General features: G+C 42.4%; 1 protein-coding gene across 1 annotated transcript; it reads left to right on the top strand.

The window, feature by feature from the left end:
- Nucleotides 1-4,681: 4,681 nt before the first annotated feature.
- Nucleotides 4,682-27,136, top strand: LOC137299242 (myosin regulatory light chain 2B, cardiac muscle isoform-like). Its single transcript, XM_067967904.1, has 7 exons — nt 4,682-4,723; nt 4,957-5,046; nt 5,391-5,466; nt 5,619-5,723; nt 12,347-12,425; nt 20,882-20,930; nt 26,764-27,136. The coding sequence occupies exons 1-7, from the start codon at nt 4,721-4,723 to the stop codon at nt 26,866-26,868; spliced, it is 507 nt and encodes a 168-aa protein (XP_067824005.1). The 5' UTR covers nt 4,682-4,720; the 3' UTR covers nt 26,869-27,136.
- The last annotated feature ends 516 nt before the right edge of the window (nt 27,137-27,652 follow it).

Raw genomic sequence — 27,652 nt, 5'->3', positions numbered from 1 at the left:
GGGACCAGTGTCCTGGTGAATCGAATAACTCAGGCGGCAGATGGGGCTTTAAACCAAAAAGGGGGGGGGGAGGGGTCAGGTGAGGGAAAATTTAGAAATCTAATGAGAAAGGTTAAGACAATAGAACAGTGTAGTGACTTGGGTAAAGATAAGCAGTGTGGCAGGAAGGGAGAGAGAGTTTACCAATAATAGTGCAACAGCAAGTAAGCTTAAAGCAGGAAAAAATGGTAAAAAGTCCAAATTAAAGGCTCTTTATCTGAATGCACAGAGCATTCATAACAAGATGGATGAATTAATTGCACAAATAGAGATAAGTGGGTTTGATCTAATAGCCATTACAGAGACGTGGTTGCAAAATGACCAAGGGAACTAAATATTCCAGGGTACATGACATTTAGAAAAGCAGGCAAAATGGATAAGGAGCCCTAATAAGGGGGAGGGGGGTGGGGTGGAGGTAGCCCTGATAATAAAGGATGTCATAAGTACAGTGGTGAGAAAGGATCTTGGCTCGGAGGATCAGGAAGTAGAATCAGTCTGGGTGGGAATAAGAAATAACAAGGGGCAGAAAACACTGGTGGGAGTAGATTACAGGCCCCCTAATATTCGCTATACCGTTGGACAGAGTATTAATCACGAAATAATAGGAGCTTGTAACAAAGGTAATGTAGTCATCGTGGGGAACTTTAATCTGCATATAGACTGGGCAAATCAAATTGGCAAAGGCAGTTTGGAAGACGAGTTCATGGAATGTATTCGAGACGGTTTCCTAGAACAATATGTCATGGAAACAACCAGGGAACAGGCTATTTTAGATCTTGTATTGTGCAATGAGACAGGGTTAATTAGTAATCTCACAAGAACCTCTGGGGAAGAGCGATCATAATACGATAGAATTTCACATTGAGTTTGAAAGTAACATACTTAAGTCAGAAACTAGAGTCTTAAACTTAAATAAAGCCAATTACATAGGTATGAGGGGTGAGTTGTTAAAGGTAGAAAGGGAAATTAAATTAAAGGGTTTGACAGTTGAAAAGCAATGGCAAACATTTAAAGAAATATTTCAATATTCTCAACAAATATACATTCCATTAAAAATAAAAACTCCACGGGAAAAGTGATCCACCCGTGGCTAACTAAAGAAGTTGGGGAGAGTATTAGATTGAACGAAAAGGCCTATAATGTTGCCAAGAAGAGTAATAAGCCTGGGGATTGGGAGAGTTTTAGAAACCAGCAAAGGACAACAAAAAAATTGATAAAAAGGGAGAAAATAGAATATGAAAGTAAACTAGCAAGAACTATAAAAATGGATTGTAAGAGCTTCTACCAGAATGTAAAAAGGAAGAGAGTAGCAAAAGTAAACATTGGTCCCTTAGAGGCTGAGACAGGAGAAATTATAACAGGGAATCAGGAAATGGCAGATGCGTTAAACAAATATTTTGTATCTGTCTTCACAGTAGAAGACACAAAAAGCATACCAGAAATAGTGGGGAACCAAGGGGTAAATGAGAGTGAGGAACGTAAAACAATTAATATCACTAGAGAAAAAATACTGGACAAACTAATGGGACTAAAAGCCGACAAATCCCCTGGGCCTGATAGCCTACATCCTAGGGTTCTAAAAGAGGTGGCTGTAGAGATAGTGGATGCATTGGTTATGATCTTCCAAAATTCTCTAGGTTCTGGAACGGTCCCAGTGGATTGGAAGGTGGCAAATGTAACCCCGCTATTCAAGATGGGAAAGAGAGAGAAAACAGGGAACTACAGGCCAGTTAGCCTGACATCAGTCGTCGGGAACATGCTGGAATCCATTATTAAGGAAGTGGTAACAGGGCACTTAGAAAATCATAATAGGGTTAGACAGAGTCAACATGGTTTTATGAAAGAGAAATCGTGTTTGACAAATATCTTAGAGTGTTTTGAGGATGTAATTGAGGATAAAGGGGAACCAGTGGATGTTGTGTATTTGGATTTTCAAAAGGCATTCGATAAGGTGTCACATAAAAGGTTGTTACGCAAGATAAGGGCTCATGAGTTGGGGGTAACATATTAGCATGGATAGAGGATTGGTTAAAGGACAAAAAACAGAGAGTAGGGATAAACGGATCATTCTCAGGTTGGCAGGCTGTAACTAATGAGGTACCACAAGGATTGGTGCTTGGGCCTTAGCTATTTACAATCTATATTAATGACTTAGATGAAGGGACCGAGTCTAATGTATCCAAGTTTGCTGATGATACAAAGCTAAGAGGGAAAGTAAGCTGTGAGGAGGACACAAAGAGTCTGCAAAGGGATATAGACAGGTTAAGTGAGTGGGCAAGAAGGTGGCAGATGGAGTATAATGTGGGGAAATGTGAGGTTATTCACTTTGGTAGGAAGAATAGAAAAACAGAATATTTTTTAAATGTTGAGAAACTATTGAAAGTTGGTGTTCAGAAAGACTTGGGTGTCCTCGTACAAGAAACACAAAAAGTTACCATGCAGGTACAGCAAGCAATTAGGAAGGCAAATGGCATGTTGGCCTTTATTGCAAGGGGGTTGGAGTACAAGAGTGAGGAAGTCTTACTACAGTTGTACAGGGCTTTGGTGAGACCTCACCTGGAGTACTGCGTACGGTTTTGGTCTCCTTATTTAAGGAAGGATATACTTGCCTTAGAGGCGGTGCAACGAAGGTTCACTAGATTGATTCCTGGAATGCGAGGGTCACATGAATAGAGGTTGCATAGAATGGGCCTATCCACTCTGGAGTTTAGAAGAATGAGAGGTGATCTCATTCAAACATATAAGATTCTAAGAGGGCTTGACAGGGTAAACGCTGAGAGGTTGTTTCCCCTGGCTGGAGAGTCTAGAACTAGGGGGCATAGTCTCAGGATAAGGGGTTGGACATTTAGGACTGAGATGAGGAGGAATTTCTTCACTCAGAGGGTTGTGAATCTTTGGAATTCTCTCCCCCAGAGGGATGTGGATGCTGAGTCGTTGAATATATTCAAGGCTGAGATCGATAGATTTTTGGACTCTAGGGGAATCAAGGGATATGGGGATCAGGCGGGAAAGTGGAGTTGAGGTCGAAGATCAGCCATGATCTGATTGAATGGGGAACAGGCTTGAGGGGCCGTATGGCCTACTCCTGCTCCTATTTCTTATGTTCTTATGACACATGCAGATGTTTGAGGCCCCATTAAGCAGGCTCAGATTTAAAGAATGAGCACTTGGCTGGGGTACTGGAGGTCAGACAGTGTCCAGGGAACAAGCCTCCCCTTTGGAGAGAGGAGAGAATGAGGAAGTGGGAAGAAGAAAATATGAATTTCTTGCAAAATCGTTTGTTATTCTAAATTCAAAACCCATTGAAGCACTCTGTGCTTTACATTAAACAGTATATAGAACTGTGAATGGTCCACAGAGACTAATGAAGTTTTAATTTCATTGAAGGGTCAGATGACATCATAAACTATGAAATCAAAAATCCAGGAAGTTTATGGGATACCATCTAAATCCTGAAGAAAAATGACACTTTTACAGGATATAGTAAGGTCTCAAAAGAATGAAACGCTAGCTCAATGTCAGTTAATAGCAGCCTTGGGTAGCAGACTGCGGGCAATGGGATGTCATCATTGCAGAATGAAACCGTGAGCTGGATTTATGCGAGGAGACAATCAGGGAATTGTTCAGGAAATCTCAAGCCAAAGTATGAGAGATTTAAAAGCCCGGTCAATGCTGTATAATTTGGCACTGCACAGTTAATTGATGGCTGTTGATGTATCTTCACATTTAGATCTTGACTTTGCCAGTCTGTCTACATGTTATACCAATCACATCATCTCGACATAGTTAGTTTGCAAACACAGTGACCGTCCCTATTCTGACTATATTAGGCGTTGGATATGGGGCCCGTGGCACCATTCCCCTGGGGATCAGGTCAAGGACTCGCTAACAAAAGCCTTCTCATCCTTCCAGGAACAATCTAATGGAATCCCTAACAGATATTATGTTACACGCTCGGCATACGGTTCATTCCTGTTGCACTATTTTAAGCTTCAAGTTGTTCTTTCCAGCTCAGTAGGAGATGCTAACAATCATCCCTCTTCGGCTAAGTGAAATAAATATTATGTTTGTAAAATTAAATTTGAAATAGATGGAGGCGGGGGGTCGCAGATTTACTATAAAACCTCGGCCCACACAATATGAATGTGATGATATTTACATAGTCTCAGCTTGAGATCTGAGAGAGGAATTGAAGGGACTGAGAGAGGAAAGGTTCAATGAATAAAGGAATGGTGTTCTCCATCAGCCTGCGGTGCCCATGGGGGCAGCTTACAGTCTAGCCCCTCCACCCCACCAATCAGAGCGATTGCTGCCTGTAAGTGAATGGCCGAGTCTGTGGCGCTTCTCATCCTGACCCCGCCTCGTCTGCTCAGCCTAAAGGCTGGGGTGGGTGTCACAAGCTGTTGGAGGCACATGTCGAGCCGGTGTCCCGGGACCACCCGATCTCCTGGATTATCTAAAAGGCTCTAACCTTCTCCCTCTGTGGCCTGAAGGTCAGGCGTGTTTCAGATAGCAAGCCTATCAGATTACCGATCTGAACACTTGCCATGGTTAGTTCCCGTATCTAAACTTGGAGCATGTATATTTTTACTCCCCGCCGAATCTATATATAAGAGAATGGTCACACCTTCTTTTGTCTGGATTGTCTGTCTGTTGAGGGGATACAGGAATCAGCATCGAGATGGTAGGAAGCCAGGACCTTGAAGTCCTCCAGCAATGCACGGATTCATTTAAGTTACAGTGACTACCTTAGAGTAAAGATGGCAATTGTTGGAAGTCATAATTTTAGAGCACATAATTTTTTTTCTTTCCTTGGTTTTTCTCTCCTCGCCTTTTCTCTATTCTCCATGACCTGTACTTTGCTCCTCTTCCTGTTATCTCAGAGTTTGAAGTTGTCCGTCTTTTGATCTGTTTTAGTCCCCAAAGAAGGCGAAGAAGAAGGTAGAGGGAGCAAGTTCCAATGTCTTCTCAATGTTTGACCAAACTCAGATCCAAGAGTTTAAAGAGGTGAGTGTGGCACTGACCAGAACCAGAACCCAAATCTAGGGACTAACTTCCTCAGTCAATTTACCCTCCAACATCAAACGGTGTCCAACCAGAATCTAGAAACCAGCGCCCTGTAGTCTTTTACCTTAAACATTAGACATGAAAATAAACATACTAAATTTAACATTGTAACAAAAACTAGACTAAAACTCTGAGCTACAATATTGGTGCTATAAAATATAAAAAGTGTCAATCTCCGTAACACTTACCCAGCGAAGAAAGAATGTATCTATCAGTTACCTGAAGGAGCTATCTGGTCGCACATAACGTAAAGCTCAAACTCCAATCCACCCTTTCTCCTCCAGGCTTTCACTATCATGGACCAGAACAGAGACGGCTTCATCGGTAAGGAGGACCTGAGAGACACCTTCGCAGCTCTGGGTAGGGAAACGTTTGGTCATTTACACTTCAGAAAGGCTTCACAGAGTTTGAAGCATTTCAGGGAAGTTTTTATACATGGGTGGGTTTTGGGTACATGGAGTGAATTCATTCTTTAAAGTTTTTAATAATTTGTGCATTACAATTGGTTTCAGGCCAACTGAACGTGAAAAGCGAGGAGTTGGAAGCGATGCTGCAGGAAGCACCGGGAGCGATAAACTTCACCGTCTTCCTCACCATGTTCGGTGAGAAACTGAAAGGTAAAAGGAGCAAGAAATGATTGGAGGTGGCGAGATAAATTACAGGATGTGACAAAGAACCGCGCATAAATGTTTATGAAATTGCTGACATCGTGTATATTTATCACCAATACTAACTGTCCTTTCCATAATACTAACTGTCCTTTCCATAATACTAACTGTCCTTTCCATAATACTAGCTGTCCTTTCCATAATACTAACTGTCCTTTCCATAATACTAACTGTCCTTTCCATAATACTAGCTGTCCTTTCCATAATACTAACTGTCCTTTCCATAATACTAGCTGTCCTTTCCATAATACTAACTGTCCTTTCCATAATACTAACTGTCCTTTCCATAATACTAACTGTCCTTTCCATAATACTAACTGTCCTTTCCATAATACTAACTGTCCTTTCCATAATACTAACTGTCCTTTCCATAATACTAACTGTCCTTTCCATAATACTAGCTGTCCTTTCCATAATACTAACTGTCCTTTCCATAATACTAACTGTCCTTTCCATAATACTAACTGTCCTTTCCATAATACTAACTGTCCTTTCCATAATACTAACTGTCCTTTCCATAATACTAGCTGTCCTTTCCATAATGCTAACTGTCCTTTCCATAATACTAGCTGTCCTTTCCATAATACTAACTGTCCTTTCCATAATACTAACTGTCCTTTCCATAATACTAGCTGTCCTTTCCATAATACTAACTGTCCTTTCCATAATACTAACTGTCCTTTCCATAATACTAGCTGTCCTTTCCATAATACTAACTGTCCTTTCCATAATACTAGCTGTCCTTTCCATAATACTAACTGTCCTTTCCATAATACTAACTGTCCTTTCCATAATACTAGCTGTCCTTTCCATAATACTAACTGTCCTTTCCATAATACTAACTGTCCTTTCCATAATACTAACTGTCCTTTCCATAATACTAACTGTCCTTTCCATAATACTAACTGTCCTTTCCATAATACTAACTGTCCTTTCCATAATACTAACTGTCCTTTCCATAATACTAGCTGTCCTTTCCATAATACTAACTGTCCTTTCCATAATACTAACTGTCCTTTCCATAATACTAGCTGTCCTTTCCATAATACTAACTGTCCTTTCCATAATACTAGCTGTCCTTTCCATAATACTAACTGTCCTTTCCATAATACTAGCTGTCCTTTCCATAATACTAACTGTCCTTTCCATAATACTAACTGTCCTTTCCATAATACTAGCTGTCCTTTCCATAATACTAACTGTCCTTTCCATAATACTAACTGTCCTTTCCATAATACTAACTGTCCTTTCCATAATACTAGCTGTCCTTTCCATAATACTAACTGTCCTTTCCATAATACTAACTGTCCTTTCCATAATACTAACTGTTCTTTCCATAATACTAACTGTCCTTTCCATAATACTAACTGTCCTTTCCATAATACTAACTGTCCTTTCCATAATACTAACTGTCCTTTCCATAATACTAACTGTCCTTTCCATAATACTAGCTGTCCTTTCCATAATACTAACTGTCCTTTCCATAATACTAACTGTCCTTTCCATAATACTAACTGTCCTTTCCATAATACTAACTGTCCTTTCCATAATACTAGCTGTCCTTTCCATAATACTAACTGTCCTTTCCATAATACTAGCTGTCCTTTCCATAATGCTAACTGTCCTTTCCATAATACTAGCTGTCCTTTCCATAATACTAACTGTCCTTTCCATAATACTAACTGTCCTTTCCATAATACTAGCTGTCCTTTCCATAATACTAACTGTCCTTTCCATAATACTAACTGTCCTTTCCATAATACTAGCTGTCCTTTCCATAATACTAACTGTCCTTTCCATAATACTAGCTGTCCTTTCCATAATACTAACTGTCCTTTCCATAATACTAGCTGTCCTTTCCATAATACTAACTGTCCTTTCCATAATACTAACTGTCCTTTCCATAATACTAACTGTCCTTTCCATAATACTAACTGTCCTTTCCATAATACTAACTGTCCTTTCCATAATACTAACTGTCCTTTCCATAATACTAACTGTCCTTTCCATAATACTAGCTGTCCTTTCCATAATACTAACTGTCCTTTCCATAATACTAACTGTCCTTTCCATAATACTAGCTGTCCTTTCCATAATACTAACTGTCCTTTCCATAATACTAGCTGTCCTTTCCATAATACTAACTGTCCTTTCCATAATACTAGCTGTCCTTTCCATAATACTAACTGTCCTTTCCATAATACTAGCTGTCCTTTCCATAATACTAACTGTCCTTTCCATAATACTAACTGTCCTTTCCATAATACTAACTGTCCTTTCCATAATACTAGCTGTCCTTTCCATAATACTAACTGTCCTTTCCATAATACTAACTGTCCTTTCCATAATACTAACTGTCCTTTCCATAATACTAGCTGTCCTTTCCATAATACTAACTGTCCTTTCCATAATACTAACTGTCCTTTCCATAATACTAACTGTCCTTTCCATAATACTAGCTGTCCTTTCCATAATACTAACTGTCCTTTCCATAATACTAACTGTCCTTTCCATAATACTAGCTGTCCTTTCCATAATACTAACTGTCCTTTCCATAATACTAACTGTCCTTTCCATAATACTAGCTGTCCTTTCCATAATACTAACTGTCCTTTCCATAATACTAGCTGTCCTTTCCATAATGCTAACTGTCCTTTCCATAATACTAGCTGTCCTTTCCATAATACTAACTGTCCTTTCCATAATACTAACTGTCCTTTCCATAATACTAGCTGTCCTTTCCATAATACTAACTGTCCTTTCCATAATACTAACTGTCCTTTCCATAATACTAGCTGTCCTTTCCATAATACTAACTGTCCTTTCCATAATACTAGCTGTCCTTTCCATAATACTAACTGTCCTTTCCATAATACTAGCTGTCCTTTCCATAATACTAACTGTCCTTTCCATAATACTAACTGTCCTTTCCATAATACTAACTGTCCTTTCCATAATACTAACTGTCCTTTCCATAATACTAACTGTCCTTTCCATAATACTAACTGTCCTTTCCATAATACTAACTGTCCTTTCCATAATACTAGCTGTCCTTTCCATAATACTAACTGTCCTTTCCATAATACTAACTGTCCTTTCCATAATACTAGCTGTCCTTTCCATAATACTAACTGTCCTTTCCATAATACTAGCTGTCCTTTCCATAATACTAACTGTCCTTTCCATAATACTAGCTGTCCTTTCCATAATACTAACTGTCCTTTCCATAATACTAGCTGTCCTTTCCATAATACTAACTGTCCTTTCCATAATACTAACTGTCCTTTCCATAATACTAACTGTCCTTTCCATAATACTAGCTGTCCTTTCCATAATACTAACTGTCCTTTCCATAATACTAACTGTCCTTTCCATAATACTAACTGTCCTTTCCATAATACTAGCTGTCCTTTCCATAATACTAACTGTCCTTTCCATAATACTAACTGTCCTTTCCATAATACTAACTGTCCTTTCCATAATACTAGCTGTCCTTTCCATAATACTAACTGTCCTTTCCATAATACTAACTGTCCTTTCCATAATACTAGCTGTCCTTTCCATAATACTAACTGTCCTTTCCATAATACTAACTGTCCTTTCCATAATACTAACTGTCCTTTCCATAATACTAACTGTCCTTTCCATAATACTAACTGTCCTTTCCATAATACTAGCTGTCCTTTCCATAATACTAGCTGTCCTTTCCATAATACTAACTGTCCTTTCCATAATACTAGCTGTCCTTTCCATAATACTAACTGTCCTTTCCATAATACTAGCTGTCCTTTCCATAATGCTAACTGTCCTTTCCATAATACTAGCTGTCCTTTCCATAATACTAACTGTCCTTTCCATAATACTAGCTGTCCTTTCCATAATACTAACTGTCCTTTCCATAATACTAACTGTCCTTTCCATAATACTAGCTGTCCTTTCCATAATACTAACTGTCCTTTCCATAATACTAGCTGTCCTTTCCATAATACTAACTGTCCTTTCCATAATACTAGCTGTCCTTTCCATAATACTAACTGTCCTTTCCATAATACTAACTGTCCTTTCCATAATACTAGCTGTCCTTTCCATAATACTAACTGTCCTTTCCATAATACTAACTGTCCTTTCCATAATACTAACTGTCCTTTCCATAATACTAACTGTCCTTTCCATAATACTAACTGTCCTTTCCATAATACTAGCTGTCCTTTCCATAATACTAACTGTCCTTTCCATAATACTAGCTGTCCTTTCCATAATACTAACTGTCCTTTCCATAATACTAACTGTCCTTTCCATAATACTAACTGTCCTTTCCATAATACTAACTGTCCTTTCCATAATACTAACTGTCCTTTCCATAATACTAGCTGTCCTTTCCATAATACTAACTGTCCTTTCCATAATACTAGCTGTCCTTTCCATAATACTAACTGTCCTTTCCATAATACTAGCTGTCCTTTCCATAATACTAACTGTCCTTTCCATAATACTAACTGTCCTTTCCATAATACTAACTGTCCTTTCCATAATACTAACTGTCCTTTCCATAATACTAGCTGTCCTTTCCATAATACTAGCTGTCCTTTCCATAATACTAACTGTCCTTTCCATAATACTAGCTGTGTCTGTACCCGCCTGCTGCCCGATACAAACTCTCCATTTCACTCGTTTTTTTCATTTTTTTTGCTCAAAGGTGTTGGAAATTAAGCATTTTTAAGATTTGCCACCCGCTGCCAGTTTGACTCCATTCAGAATGAAGCTTCCTATTTTCTGGTCTAATAAATAGTCTTAGTGTCAGGAAGAATATCCCAAGGGCAGGATTGTGAATGTTTCCATTTCTGGGACCTGACATCCTGACTGAGTGATATTACCCAGAAAATCACTGTTAGCAATTGGTTTATGTGACCTTCCTGTGTATTATTCTAAGGGACGGGTTAACCTGTTTATTTTAAATAGTTGGAAGTGGGATGTCATTACAAACATGTTAAGCATTGGGCCACTGATATTGCCGCAAGTAATTTCTAGTGTCAAATTGCTGTGAATCGTTGGTCCTCTTGTGCTCAGTATAAACTGAGCTGAGACGCACAAACTTATATCATATGGAACCATTGAAGTTTACAGCACAAGAGGCGAATGGGTCTGTGCACTGCCCCACACTCTCCCCATGGCCTTGTATCTTTCTCTGCTTCAAATATTTATCCCATTTTCCCTTAAAAGATGCAGTGGTTTCTGCCTCAACCACTCTCTGTGGCAAATTGTTCCATGCTCCAACAACCCTCTGATTAAAATTTCTCCTAACCTATCTCCTCACTCTCTTAGTGACTGTTCCAAATTTATGACCCTTCATCACTGAGTCCCCAACCAGAGGAAATAGTCTTTCTCTATTCACGCCATTAAAGCCCATCATAATTTAAAAAAAAACCCTATTTAATCTCTTCCTTGGCTTTATAACTAGAGGCATAGAGTACAAACACAAGGAAGTTATTGTAAACCTTTATAAAACACTGGTTAGGCCTCAGCTGGGGTATTGTGTTCAATTCTGGGCACCACACTTTAGGAAGGATGTCAAGGCCCTAGAGAGGGGGCAGAGGAGATTTACTAGAATGGTACCAGGGATGAGGGACCAGTTCCGTGGATAGACTGGAGAAGCTGGAGTTGTTCTCCTTAGAGCAGAGAAGGTTAAGGGGAGGTTTGATAGAGGTGTTCAAAGAACCTGCAGAGACACAATGGGCCAAATATCCTCCTCCTGTGCTGTATGATTCTATGATTCTACGATTCTTAGCTTTCTCTTGTTCAGTGTAAATAGCCCCAGTTTCTCAAATCTCTCCTTATAACTATAGTTTCCCATCGCCAACATCATCCTTGTGAATCTACGCTGTACGCTGTCTGTGGCTTTCGGGTCCTTTCTATAATGGGGTGCCAAAAACTGCACTCAGAACTCAAACTGTGGCCCAACCAATGTTTTGTACAAATTTATCATTATGTACAGCTGGCAGAGGGAGATGAACTGTCTCTAAAAGCCAGGTCCCAGAGGTGAAACCACGATGTGTTTATTTAGCTGAGCCCATCAATGTTGAGTGATGCTGAGAGGGCCATCATTTGCCTACAGTGACATACTTCCTTCCAAAGCATTACGCAGTCTGATGAATCTGATGATAAAACACGTCCTGTTCTTTCGAAGTTGAGCTCCTCTTCACTTGATGCTTTAGTGTCAATTTCAGGTCAATTCAATCAATTAGAAATATATTATTGCCTCTGCATTCCTCTCAGTTTAGAAGTGGGGTTATCAGTAAATGCTACTATAAAATGACCAGTATTGGACTGGAGGTGAAACCGTCACTGAAGTGCAAAGTGGATTAACGATTGTTACTTACTGGTGCTGAAAGAAGGCAGAGGAAAGGTGGCATCATAAAACCAGCCCCAAAATATTGAACAGATCTTACAACCATAGATTGTACCTGAGGCAGAAAGAGAGAGTATCTGTAGATAGTGACCACAGCATTACATTTTGTGTCCTGAATCCCAACTGTGACTGTTAATGATCGATTTCTTCCTGTGCTTTTCTCCAGGTACTGATCCAGAAGAAACAATTCTAAATGCTTTTAAGATTTTTGACCCAGAGGCCAATGGACACATCAAAGCAGAAGAGTAAGTGTAAAACAAACAAACTTGCTGTTCTTTCCACGTGTTGTAGATTGAAGCAGAGGCATCATTCAGGGCATGTAGCACAGCAGGAAATCACTTACCCCCAGTGTGTCCCAAGTACTAATATTTTTAACATTCTCTTTGGTTGTGAGTGTTCACCTTTAGAGCATGCCTCTATAAATACCTGTATTCCTCTGTGAACATCTGTATTCCTGTGTGAACATCTGTATTCCTGTGTGAACATATGTATTCCTCTATGAGGTCCTGTATTCCTCTATGAGGTCCTGTATTCCTCTATGAGGTCATGTATTCCTCTATGAGGTCATGTATTCCTCTATGAGGTCCTGTATTCCTCTATGAGGTCATGTATTCCTCTATGAGGTCCTGTATTCCTCTATGAGGTCATGTATTCCTCTATGAGGTCCTGTATTCCTCTATGAGGTCATGTATTCCTCTATGAGGTCCTGTATTCCTCTATGAGGTCATGTATTCCTCTATAATACATGACCTCATAGTAAAATTGAAGTCAATGGGAATCAGGGGGAAAACTCTCCAGTGGCTGGAGTCATACCTGGCACAAAGGAAGATGGTAGTGGTTGTTGGAGGCCAGTCATCTCAGCCCCAGGGCATTGCTGCAGGAGTTCCTCAGGGCAGTGTCCTAGGCCCAACCATCTTCAGCTGCTTCATCAATGACCTTCCCTCCATCATAAGGTCAGAAATGGGGATGTTCGCTGATGACTGCACAGTGTTCAGTTCCATTCGCAACCCCTCAGATAATGAAGCAGTCCGAGCCTGCATGCAGCAAGACCTGGACAACATCCAGGCTTGGGCTCATAAGTGGCAAGTAACATTCGCGCCAGATAAGTGCCAGGCAATGACCATCTCCAACAAGAGAGAGTCTAACCACCTCCCCTTGACATTCAACGGCATTACCATCGCCGAATCCCCCACCATCAACATCCTGGGGGTCACCATTGACCAGAAACTGAACTGGACCAGCCATATAAATACTGTGGCTACGAGAGCAGGTCAGAGGCTGGGTATTCTGCGACGAGTGACTCACCTCCTGACTCCCCAAAGCCTTTCCACTATCTACAAGGCACAAGTCAGGAGTGTGATGGAATACTCTCCACTTGCCTGGATGAGTGCAGCTCCAACAACACTCAAGAAGCTCGACACCATCCAAGATAAAGCAGCCCGCTTGATTGGCACCCCATCCACCACCCTAAACATTCACTCCCTTCACCACCGGCGCACTGTGGCTGCAGTGTGCACCATCCACAGGATGCACTGCAGCAACTCGCCAAGGCTTCTTCGACAGCACCTCCCAAACCCGCGACCTCTACCACCGAGAAGGACAAGGGCAGCAGGCGCATGGGAACAACACCACCTGCACGTTCCCCTCCAAGTCACACACCATCCCGACTTGGAAATATATCGCCGTTCCTTCATTGTCGCTGGGTCAAAATCCTGGAACTCCCTTCCTAACAGCATTGTGGGAGAACCGTCACCACACGGACTGCAGCGGTTCAAGAAGGCAGCTCACCACCACCTTCTCGAGGGCAATTAGGGATGGGCAATAAATGCCGGCCTTGCCAGCGACGCCCACATCCCGTGAACGAATAAAAAAAAATTAAAAATAAAATAAAGCCTTGTATTCCTCTGTGAAGTCCTATATTTATCTATGTCCATGGAGAAGGTGCAGAGCAGTTTGACCTCACTCTCATGAACACAGTAAAAACTCATTAAGGACCACGGAAAGGAACAGTCAACTCAGGTTAACCTGAAAACAGACTGATAGGACCGCTAAGAAATGGATCTCTCTTGCCTGAGCTCACCCACTGAAATGTAGAGATAGAAAGATCCACACCAGAGCCCCCATCAATGTGAAGATTTATACCAACTATTATATACTAAAATTGCTGAGTGGGTCACAACATTCCATGCACTAAAGTCCTGTGTCATACTATCTCAATGGATTGTCAAAAATTTATCTGCAAGGTACCTGTGATAGGGTTGTTCAATGTTAAATGTCACATAACGTTAGCTGCTAACATTCCTGCATAGCATATTGAAAGTGCCAAATAAACTGATAATCTGCATGAATTTACAGGCTTTTAAGTGTCATTGTGGAGCTGCCTAAATTTTTGGGCCTTTGTTGTCTCATGTTGCTATAAGTACGTAAAGAAGGTAAGTATTGACATTTAAATGTAAACCTGTCAGGAATCTTTTTGACCCTTTATAGCTCAACTAGACTTCCCCCTCAATACCCCATTGTGTGCATTTTCTGAGAGATTTCCCACCTCCAGGTCCCTCCACAATCAATCATTGATGCCACAGATCTCTTTAATTTATTATCCGCACATTCACTTGCCCCGGATCGTTCCCCTTATCGGTTTCACACAATAAACTGTTCCTCCACCTGCCCCCTCCCTCTGCCTGCCTTCTCCCTCCGTCTGACCACTCCCTCCACCTGCCCATTCCATCCACCTGCCCACTCCCTCAGCCTGCCCACTCCCTCCACCTGCCCACTCCCTCCATTTGCCCGCTTCCTCCATCTGCCTACTTCCTCCGCCTGCCCACTCCCTCCACCTGCCCATTCCATCCACCTGCCCACTCCCTCCGCCTGCCCACTCCCTCCACCTGCCCACTCCCTCCATTTGCCCGCTTCCTCCATCTGCCCACTCCCTCCACCTGCCCGTTCCCTCCACCTGCCCACTCCCTCCGCCTGCTCACTCCCTCCGCCTGCTCACTCCCTCCACCTGCCCATTCCCTCCCTCTGCCCATTGCCTCCCCCAGGTCCTCACACACTATCCAATTCTGTGGCCTGTCCACCTGTCCTTCTGCCAGTCCATCATCCACAAGTACAGACAATTGCTAATGTTTTATTGTTCAACCCACTCCCACTGGGATAGGAAATCAACCTTTCCACACTCTGACTCACTCCCTCTCCACTGATCAGGGCTCATTGCCCCCCTCTTTCACAGAGCCTTGGGAAACTATTTTCCCTAATCAATAATCACCCAAACAGCCCCCATTCCTTCTGCCCCACCTGTCCTCCTCTTCCCCTATTCTCTTTACCCTCCCTGACCACCTCCCCATCCCCTTCCCCTCCTCTTCCCTCCATCCATGTCACTCTCCCTCACCACCCCCATCCACCATTCCTTACCCCTTCTCCACTCCCATCCCTTTCCTCATCCTTCTTCTCTCCTCTCCTCGTTTCCTTCCTTCTCCCCGTCCCCACCCATTTTTCATTGTCCTCTCTCCACCATTCCATCTTCCCCACCCCCTTCCTTCGAACCATAGTTGACCTGAATAATGTGGGATATTGAGTACTGGATCAGTATAAATGAAAAATATTTGGGACACCGTGTACTTACAATTAGTGATGGACGACCCTTCCCTTTTCTCTTTTCTTAGTATGAGAAAATAGCAATTGTCAATTTTAACATTTGTTTTCAGGTCTGTAATCTTTGATTTCCCACTGATATAAGGGAGCGAGTTTTAGAAAGTTCTGAAGGCAGCAAAGTGCCATCAGTTTGAAGGTCACTGCCCTCATCTGTGAATGATTAGTGGGTCTAATTGGACAGCTCTTTCAAAGAGCCAGCACAGCCATGATGGGCTGAATGACCTACCTCTGTGCTGTACGATTCTATGATTAATTTTGTTTAGAGCAGTTTTGGGGCCTTCCGAAAGCCCAGAAAGGACTCCATGCCAGTTCCCGGCTGCTATTGGTTCGACAGGGTTGATGTAAGAGGAGGAATTTCCAGGTTAGCAATGGAACTCCCCAGACCCCCCACCCCAAAGTAGGGGGAGGAGGTGGAAGATGTGCTTTCTCCACCCGTCAGGAATTTAGGCCCAATTTTACATGGGGGCAGAATCATAGAATCACAGAATCATGGAATGGTTATGGCACAGCCACAATTGACCCTGCCTCCACCGCCCCCTCGGGCAGTGTATTCCAGATCATAACCTCGGGCAGTGTATTCCAGATCATAACCTCGGGCAGTGTATTCCAGACCATAACCTCGGGCAGTGTATTCCAGACCATAACCTCGGGCAGTGTATTCCAGATCATAACCTCGGGCAGTGTATTCCAGATCATAACCTCGGGCAGTGTATTCCAGACCATAACCTCGGGCAGTGTATTCCAGACCATAACCTCGGGCAGTGTATTCCAGACCATAACCTCGGGCAGTGTATTCCAGATCATAACCTCGGGCAGTGTATTCCAGACCATAACCTCGGGCAGTGTATTCCAGACCATAACCAGGGGCAGTGTATTCCAGATCATAACCTCGGGCAGTGTATTCCAGATCATAACCACGGGCAGTGTATTCCAGACCATAACCTCGGGCAGTGTATTCCAGACCATAACCAGGGGCAGTGCATTCCAGACCATAACCTCGGGCAGTGTATTCCAGATCATAACCTCGGGCAGTGTATTCCAGATCATAACCTCGGGCAGTGTATTCCAGATCATAACCAGGGGCAGTGTATTCAAGATCATAACCTCAGGCAGTGTATTCCAGACCATAACCAGGGGCAGTGTATTCCAGATCATAACCTCGGGCAGTGTATTCCAGATCATAACCTCGGGCAGTGTATTCCAGATCATAACCTCGGGCAGTGCATTCCAGATCATAACCTCGGGCAGTGTATTCCAGATCATAACCAGGGGCAGTGTATTCCAGATCATAACCTCGGGCAGTGCATTCCAGACCATAACCTCGGGCAGTGTATTCCAGGTCATAACCAGGGGCAGTGTATTCCAGACCATAACCTCGGGCAGTGTATTCCAGACCATAAACTCGGGCAGTGTATTCCAGACCATAACCTCGGGCAGTGTATTCCAGACCATAACCAGGGGCAGTGTATTCCAGACCATAACCTCGGGCAGTGTATTCCAGATCATAACCTCGGGCAGTGTATTCCAGATCATAACCTCGGGCAGTGTATTCCAGATCATAACCAGGGGCAGTGTATTCCAGATCATAACCAGGGGCAGTGTATTCCAGACCATAACCAGGGGCAGTGTATTCCAGATCATAACCAGGGGCAGTGTATTCCAGATCATAACCTCGGGCAGTGTATTCCAGATCATAACCACGGGCAGTGTATTCCAGATCATAACCTCAGGCAGTGTATTCCAGACCATAACCAGGGGCAGTGTATTCCAGATCATAACCAGGGGCAGTGTATTCCAGATCATAACCTCGGGCAGTGTATTCCAGATCATAACCTCGGGCAGTGTATTCCAGATCATAACCTCGGGCAGTGTATTCCAGATCATAACCTCGGGCAGTGCATTCCAGATCATAACCTCGGGCAGTGTATTCCAGATCATAACCAGGGGCAGTGTATTCCAGATCATAACCTCGGGCAGTGCATTCCAGACCATAACCTCGGGCAGTGTATTCCAGACCATAACCAGGGGCAGTGTATTCCAGACCATAACCTCGGGCAGTGTATTCCAGACCATAAACTCGGGCAGTGTATTCCAGATCATAACCTCGGGCAGTGCATTCCAGATCATAACCTCGGGCAGTGTATTCCAGATCATAACCAGGGGCAGTGTATTCCAGATCATAACCTCGGGCAGTGCATTCCAGACCATAACCTCGGGCAGTGTATTCCAGGTCATAACCTCGGGCAGTGCATTCCAGATCATAACCTCGGGCAGTGTATTCCAGATCATAACCAGGGGCAGTGTATTCCAGATCATAACCTCGGGCAGTGCATTCCAGACCATAACCTCGGGCAGTGTATTCCAGGTCATAACCAGGGGCAGTGTATTCCAGATCATAACCACGGGCAGTGTATTCCAGATCATAACCACGGGCAGTGTATTCCAGATCATAACCACGGGCAGTGCATTCCAGATCATAACCACTCGCTGTGTAAAGAGGTTTTTCCTCATGTCACCTTTGGTTCCTTTGCCAATCACCTTAAATCTGTGTCTCTGGTCCTTGACCCTTCCACCAATGGGAACAGTTTCTCTCTATCTACTTTGTCTAGACCCTTCATGATTTTGAACACTTCTATCAAATCTCCTCGTAACCTTCTCTGCTCTAAGGAGAACAACCCCAGCTTCTCCAGTCTATTCATGTAACTGAAGTTCCCCATCCCTGGAATCATTCTAGAAAATCTTTTCTGCACCCTCTCTAAGGCCTTCACATCCTTCCTAAAGTGCATAAATTGTGGCAGAAATATGGAAAACATGGAAAAGAGGACATTCTAAAACCACCTTCGGGATCTTTGTATATTATAACAAGCAAGTAACAATCAGAATCATAGAATCATAGAAAGGTTACAGCGTGGAAGGAGGCCATTCGGCCCATCGAGTCCGCGCCGGCTCTATGCACGAACAATCCAGCCAGTCCCACTCCCCCACCCTATCCCCGTAGGAAGTGTATTGGAAGGTTGCTACAAACTGGAAGGGTTTCAATCCTGGCATGAATTGTTCAAAAATACTTTCTAAACCCGTTCAAGCATAGTTCTCTGGAGCATTCCAGATGTCTCTTGTTCTTTATAGATATTCAATGCCTCTAACATTGCTGAATATTAACAATGAGTCAACACCAATCTATCTATCTATTTACCTATCATTGGCTGTAAAGCACTTTGGGCCATCCTGAGGTCGTGAAAGGTGCAATATAAATGCAAGACTTTCTTTTCTTTTTATCTATCTATCTAACTATCTAACTATCTATCTAACTATCTAACTATCTAACTATCTATCTAACTATCTATCTAACTATCTAACTATCCAACTATCTAACTATCTATCTAACTATCTATCTAACTATCTATCTAACTATCTATCTATCTATCTATCTAACTATCTATCTAACTATCTAACTATCTATCTAACTATCTATCTAACTATCTAACTATCTATCTACCTATCTAACTATCTATCTAACTATCTATCTAACTATCTATCTATCTAACTATCTATCTAACTATCTATCTATCTATCTATCTAACTATCTATCTAACTATCTAACTATCCAACTATCTATCTACCTATCTAACTATCTATCTAACTATCCAACTATCTATCTACCTATCTAACTATCTATCTAACTATCTATCTATCTAACTATCTATCTATCTATCTATCTATCTATCTATCTATCTATCTATCTAACTATCTATCTAACTATCTATCTATCTATCTAACTATCTATCTAACTAACTATCTATCTATCTATCTATCTAACTATCTATCTATCTATCTATCTATCTATCTACCTATCTAACTATCTATCTAACTATCTATCTATCTATCTAACTATCTATCTAACTATCTATCTATCTAACTATCTATCTAACTATCTATCTATCTATCTATCTAACTATCTATCTAACTATCTAACTATCCAACTATCTATCTACCTATCTAACTATCTATCTAACTATCTATCTAACTATCTAACTATCCAACTATCTATCTACCTATCTAACTATCTATCTAACTATCTATCTATCTAACTATCTATCTAACTATCTATCTATCTATCTATCTAACTATCTATCTAACTATCTAACTATCCAACTATCTATCTACCTATCTAACTATCTATCTAACTATCCAACTATCTATCTACCTATCTAACTATCTATCTAACTATCCAACTATCTATCTACCTATCTAACTATCTATCTAACTATCTATCTATCTAACTATCTATCTATCTATCTAACTATCTATCTATCTATCTATCTATCTATCTATCTATCTATCTATCTATCTATCTAACTATCTATCTATCTATCTAACTATCTATCTAACTAACTATCTATCTAACTATCTATCTAACTATCTATCTATCTATCTATCTATCTATCTACCTATCTAACTATCTATCTAACTATCTATCTATCTATCTAACTATCTATCTATCTATCTATCTAACTATCTATCTAACTATCTATCTATCTATCTAACTATCTATCTAACTATCTATCTATCTATCTAACTATCTATCTAACTAACTATCTATCTAACTATCTATCTATCTATCTATCTATCTATCTAACTATCTATCTAACTATCTAACTATCTATCTATCTAACTATCTATCTAACTATCTAACTATCTATCTATCTATCTAACTATCTATCTATCTAACTATCTATCTATCTAACTATCTATCTACCTATCTATCTAACTATCTATCTATCTATCTAACTAACTATCTATCTATCTATCTATCTATCTATCTATCTAACTATCTATCTAACTAACTATCTATCTAACTATCTATCTAACTATCTAACTATCTATCTAACTAACTATCTATCTAACTATCTATCTAACTATCTATCTATCTAACTATCTATCTATCTATTATCTATCTATCTATCTATCTATCTATCTATCTATCTAACTATCTATCTAACTATCTAACTATCTGCACTATGTATTCTAAACTATCTCTTTTCTGTTGTAGCATCAAAAAAACGTTGATGACCCAAGCTGACAGATTTTCTGAAGCAGAGGTAATGATTTCATGTTCAACCTTTATATCTCAGGTTTTACTTGGATTCTAGCACTGATCATTATACATTATCATCAACATTTTCTAAACTCACAGGCACATGGCAGGAGTTACTACTTCCAATGTAATTTATTGAGCCCAACAGTTCTTAACTATGACCAGCATCTTTTTTTTCTCAAACTCTGTGGCCATTTTCCCTGCCGCCATTCTGCAGTAGAGCAAAATGATTTGAAATTCCACTTACCTAATTCATGTTAAGCCAGCTCAGTGGGTAATGCAGCTGGCATTAGTTTCATTGGAAAGGCAGATGTCAAAAGTAATCAAGCAACGTCATTGTCTTCTGATGTCACTGACTGAAGAACGTTGCCCTCTCAGAGAATCACAGGGCAATGACTAAATCTGAATTTCTTCAATCCCAGCCCAGATAGAACTCTTTCACCTCTTGTGACTTGAGTCCAGTCAGGAGCTATAAGGGTTTTATATGAAATATAGATTGTGCAGTCATGATCTAATCCCTGAACAGAACCACTAACTATATAACATTAAATGACCCTGGACTGGCAGAAATCAATCCTCTTTGATTGGCCATTTCTTACTAAAATTTGACAATTAACTAAGAACTCATGTAGCTCAAGTAACACAACTGCTTCTACACTTAATCACAGAGCCTCAGCTCTTGGTGCAGGCAGGGAGTCAGACTGGAGAGTTGGGCAGAGGCTAACACACCCAATTCACAGTACTCCTGATTTACCAGGGATTAAAGTTAATGGACTTTTTTTTAACTCCCTCCATGTGGCAGAAACCGTGCTTTACTCACTCCTTTAATGCCCTGATCTGACCGCCTGCAATTTTAAGTCCTCTTTATCTATGCAGATCAAGCTCTGATGTTGTCATCGGGATCTGATCTGCTATTTTAGCTCAAGGCCCGAATAGGGGAGCAGTGGTGGCTTCCCCACTGGGCCAAACCTGCTGGGAACTGGATCGAGGGCCTGAAGAGCCCAGCACGGTAAGTTTTTAATTCTTAAAAATTTCCTTGTGGGCCAGGAGGGGCAGGAGAACTCCTCTGGGCACAACAAGGAAATCATGGGCCTCTCTTGTCCCAGGCTCCACCCTACTCTACTCCCCCTGATCGCGATCACCTCTGGTCCCACTCCGCACTCCCCCCATCACTGACCTGACTGCCGGGGACCGTTCCCGTGGCACCCTGGCAGCGGCCTCCTGCTGCCCAAATTCCCGACCCGCCCACCGGCCAGGCAGCGATTCCTTGCCGGGTTGGGGCTGAGTTTGTCACTCGTTCTGGCCCCCCGCATAGACCGATCCCACCCTGACTTAAAATCAAGGCCAACCACTTTTGAGCAAGGTGCTGTGTCAGGGTTGGAGCCTCTGAAAATTCACCATTAAAGTGTATTCTCATTTTCACATTCCAGCAACAGGACATATTTCTGCACAGACATACTGGGGGCGACCTTATCTCACCCCACTGGGCGTGAGTGGGGTGTGCGGGGAGTTACAATTGGATGTGTCCTCACTGTCCTGATCCTGCTTCAGGTTATAATCAACCCCTCTGTGTTAAAGGTCCCAGCCTCTGCCCTCTGAACTTCAAGATCAGCCTTTTATTTCCCAAATTTTCACCTAGATCCCAGACCAGGATAGTTTTGCCCTGACCGTGAAGCCGACTGTAAATAAAAACAGAAAATGCTGGAAACACTCAGCAAGTCAGGCGGCATCTGTGGAGAAAGAGACAGAGTTAACGTTTCAGGTCGAAGACAGATACTATCTGACCCGCTGAGCTTCTCCAGCATTTTCTGTTTTTATTTCAGATTTCCAGCATCTGCAATATTTTGCTTTTGGTGAAGCTGACCATGGTGGAAACTGTGCGCACACCCCCACATACACATACACACCCCCATATACACATACACACCCCCATATACACATACACCCCCCCATATACACGTACACACCCCCATATACACATACACACCCCCATAATACAAGTACACACCCCCATAATACACGTACACACCCCCACATACACATACACACCCTCATATACACGTACACCCCCCCATAATACACATACACACCCCCATATACACGTACACACCCCCATAATACACATACACACCCCCATAATACACGTACACACCCCCACATACACATACACACCCTCATATACACGTACACCCCCCCATAATACACATACTCACCCCCACATACACGTACACACCCCCACATACACGTACACATGCGCACACCCCCACATACACATTCACACCCCCACATACACATTCACACCCCCACATACACATACACCCCCCCACATACACGTACACACATACACACCCCCACATACACGTACACACCCCCACATACACATACACACCCCCACATACACGTACACATGCACACCCCCCCACATACTCATACACCCCCCCACATACACGTACACACCCCCACATACACGTACACCCCCCCACATACACGTACACATGCACACCCCCCCACATACTCATACACCCCCCCACATACACGTACACACCCCCACATACACGTACACATGCACAACCCCCACATACACATACACACCCCCACATACACGTACATAAGAACATAAGAACATAAGAAATTGGAGCAGGAGTAGGCCAATCGGCCCCTCGAGCCTGCTCCGCCATTCAATAAGATCATGGCTGATCTGATCCCAACCACAAATCTAAAGAACACAAGAAGTAGGAGCAGGACCCGGCCACACAGCCCCTGGGCCCTCTCCGCCACCCACAGGGCATTGACCGATCCGAACTCAGCTTCATGTCCAATTTCCTGCCCGCTCCCCATAACCCCTAATTCCCTTTACTTCTAGAAAACTGTCTATTTCTGTTTTAAATTTATCTAATGATGTAGCTTCCACAGCTTCCTGGGGCAGCAAATTCCACAGACCTACCACCCTCTGAGTGAAGAAGTTTCTCCTCATCTCAATTTTGAATGAGCAGCCCCTTATTCTAAGATAATGCCCCCTAGTTCTAGTTTCACCCATCTTTGGGAACATCCTTACTGCATCCACCCGATCAAGCCCCTTCACAATCTTATATGTTTCAATAAGATCGCCTCTCATTCTTCTGAACTCCAATGAGTAGAGTCCCAATCTACTCAACCTCTCCTCATATGTCCGCCCCCTCATCCCCGGGATTAACTGAGTGAACCTTCTTTGTACTGCCTCGAGAGCAAGTATGTCTTTTCTTAAGTATGGAGACCAAAACTGTATGCAGTATTCCAGGTGCGGTCTCACCAATACCCTGTATAACTGCAGCAATACCTCCCTGTTTTTATATTCTATCCCCCTAGCAATAAAAGCCAACATTCCGTTGGCTTTCTTGATCACCTGCTGCACCTGCATACCAACTTTTTGATTTTCTTGCACTAGGACCCCCAGATCCCTTTGTACTGCAGTACTTTCCAGTCTCTCGCCATTAAGAAAATAACTTGCTCTCTGATTTTTCCTGCCAAAGTGCATAACCTCACATTTTCCAATATTATATTGCATCTGCCAAATCTCCGCCCACTCACCCAGCCTGTCTATATCCCCCTGCAGGTTTTTTATGTCCTCCTCACTCTCTACTTTCCCTCCCATCTTTGTATCATCTGCAAATTTTGATATGTTGCACTCGGTCCCCTCCTCCAAATCGTTAATATAGATTGTAAAGAGTTGGGGACCCAGCACCGACCCCTGTGGAACACCACTGGTTACTGGTTGCCAGTCCGAAAATGAACCATTTATCCCAACTCTCTGCTTCCTGTTCGATAACCAATCCTCCACCCATGCCAGAATATTACCCCCAATCCCGTGATTTTTTATCTTAAGTAATAATCTTTTATGTGGCACCTTGTCGAATGCCTTCTGGAAGTCTAAATACACTATGTCCACTGGTTCCCCTTTATCCACCCTGTACGTTATGTCCTCAAAGAACTCAAGCAAATTTGTCAGACATGACTTCCCCTTCATAAAGCCATGCTGACTTTGTCCTATTAAATTATGCTTATCTAAATGTTCCGTTACTGTCTCCTTAATAATAGACTCCAAAATTTTACCCACCACAGATGTTAAGCTAACTGGCCTATAATTTCCAGCCTTCTGCCTACTACCCTTTTTAAATAACGGTGTTACATTAGCAGTTTTCCAATCTGCCGGGACCTCTCCTGAGTCCAGGGAATTTTGGAAAACTATCACCAAAGCATCCACAATCCCTACTGCCACTTCCCTCAAGACCCTAGGATGTAAGCCATCAGGTCCAGGGGATTTATCCGCTTTGAGTCCCATTATTTTACTGAGTACCATCTCCTGAGTGATTTTAATCGTATTTAGCTCCTCCCCCCGTAGAGCCCCCTGTTTGTCCAGTGTTGGGATATTCTTAGTATCACGTACACATGCACACACCCCATATACACGTACCCCCCCACATACACGTACACATACACACCCCACATACACATACACCCCCCCCCCCACGTACACGCACACATGCACACCCCCACATACACATACACACCCCCACGTACACATACACACCCCACATACACGTACACCCTCCCCCACATACACGTACACATGCACACACCCCATATACACGTACCCCCCCACATACACGTACACATACACACCCCACATACACATACACCCCCCCCCACGTACACGCACACATGCACACCCCCACATACACATACACACCCCCACGTACACATACACACCCCACATACACGTACACCCTCCCCCACATACACGTACACATGCACACCCCCACATACACATGCACACCCCCACATACACGTACACATACACACCCCACATACATGTACACCCCCCCACATACACGTACACATGCACACACCCCATATACACGTACACCCCCCCAACATACACGTAAACATACACACCCCATATACATGTACACCCCCCCACATACACGTACACATACACACCCCACATACACGTACACCCCCCCACATACACGTACACATACACACCCCACATACACGTACACCCCCCCACATACACGTACACATACACACCCCACATACACATACACACCCCCACATACACATACACCCCCCCCACATACACGTACACATGCGCACACCCCCACATACATGTACACATGCACACACCCCCACATACACATGCACACACCCCCACACATACACATACACACGTACACACCCCCACATACATGTACACATGCACACCCCCCCACATACACGTACACATGCACACACCCCCACATACACATACACATGTACACACCCACACATACACGTACACATGCACACACCCCCACACACATGTACACATGCACACACCATGCACACAGATATGCACTCCTACATGTGCACATATACATATGCACACACTATGCACACACAATGCACGCATGCATGCAATGTGCATTTACACTAAAAGTTTAGTGTCAGAAGCTGTTTTGCACTGACACTAAACTTGTGTAATATAAATCTGGAGTTAAGAGCCTGCTTTGCTTCGGTATCAGGTCAGGTCCTAACTTTTGGTTTAGATTGCATTCCCATTATGATTGTAGCATTGGTGTATAAATACTCCCATGTATTCCTTGCCTGGAGTATTTTGGACAATGGGGTAATAATCTTACCAGTCTGGGGGTTCTGATGTTCAGGGCAGAAGTTCTTAGTGAGAATCCCCACATGGTAAAATGAACTACACTACACTGGGCTTGAAAGATTTAAAATTCCATCAACCAACTAAAGTCCTGGTTGCTGCGTCTGTGATTACTGTGAATTTCATCCTGTCCTTTTCACTCTTTTGCCTCTAGTGTGAGCAGATGTTTACTGCGTTCCCTCCTGATGTTTCGGGCAATCTCGACTATAAAAACCTGTGCTATATCATCACACACGGTGAAGAGAAGGATCAGGATTGATGGAACTCACCGTGCAGGATGCAGATTAGGATTGTGAGCGATGCAACTCTTCTTGCCTGGTGACGGGAATGATCAGAAGTGATGTCATTCAACTCAGGAGTTAAGAGATAACTTGAGAAACCTCAACCTATATCTCAACCCACCTTCGAATGTTAACTTGCAATATCCTGATGTTGACTCACTGTTCTGATTGTGCAACATGTGTGTTGTAAATAGAATTATACCCTGATCATGACCCAACTCAGCTGTAAACAAATACCTTCCGTTAGCATCATTGTGATCATTAACTTATTCCTGGGTGTTGTGTGCAACTACATTAAAATAACTGGAAGTTGCTACAATATATTTTATTTCAATCCAGTTGACTGATGCAGGTGTATGTTCTGCAAGTCAGTGGATTCAATATGAATATATAACAATAATATCGGAGGAAAGAGCTGAGGAGAGGTACAATGCAAAGCCGGGGTTTAGTTGAGCCCATAATTGCCATCCTAAAGCACTGATTCATATAGGGCATGGGAGTGTGCTGGTCATTGGTCAAAGGGACATTGATAGATTCAGTGAGTGGACAAAACTGGGGCAGATGGAGTTCAACGTGGGGAAGTGTGAGGTCATCCACCCGAGAAAGATCGATCAGAGTATTTTCTAAATGTTGACAAGCCAGGAACTGTGGAGGAGCAGAGAGATTTAGGAGTCCAAGTACAGAAATCACTAAAAGCTAGTGGACAGGTACAAAAAAGAATTAAAAAGGCCAATGGAATGTTGGCCTTTATCTCGAGAGGGC

Source organism: Heptranchias perlo, chromosome 28 (assembly GCF_035084215.1).
Source record: "Heptranchias perlo isolate sHepPer1 chromosome 28, sHepPer1.hap1, whole genome shotgun sequence".
NCBI lineage: Eukaryota > Metazoa > Chordata > Chondrichthyes > Hexanchiformes > Hexanchidae > Heptranchias > Heptranchias perlo.
This window is presented reverse-complemented; position numbering and strand designations above follow the sequence as displayed.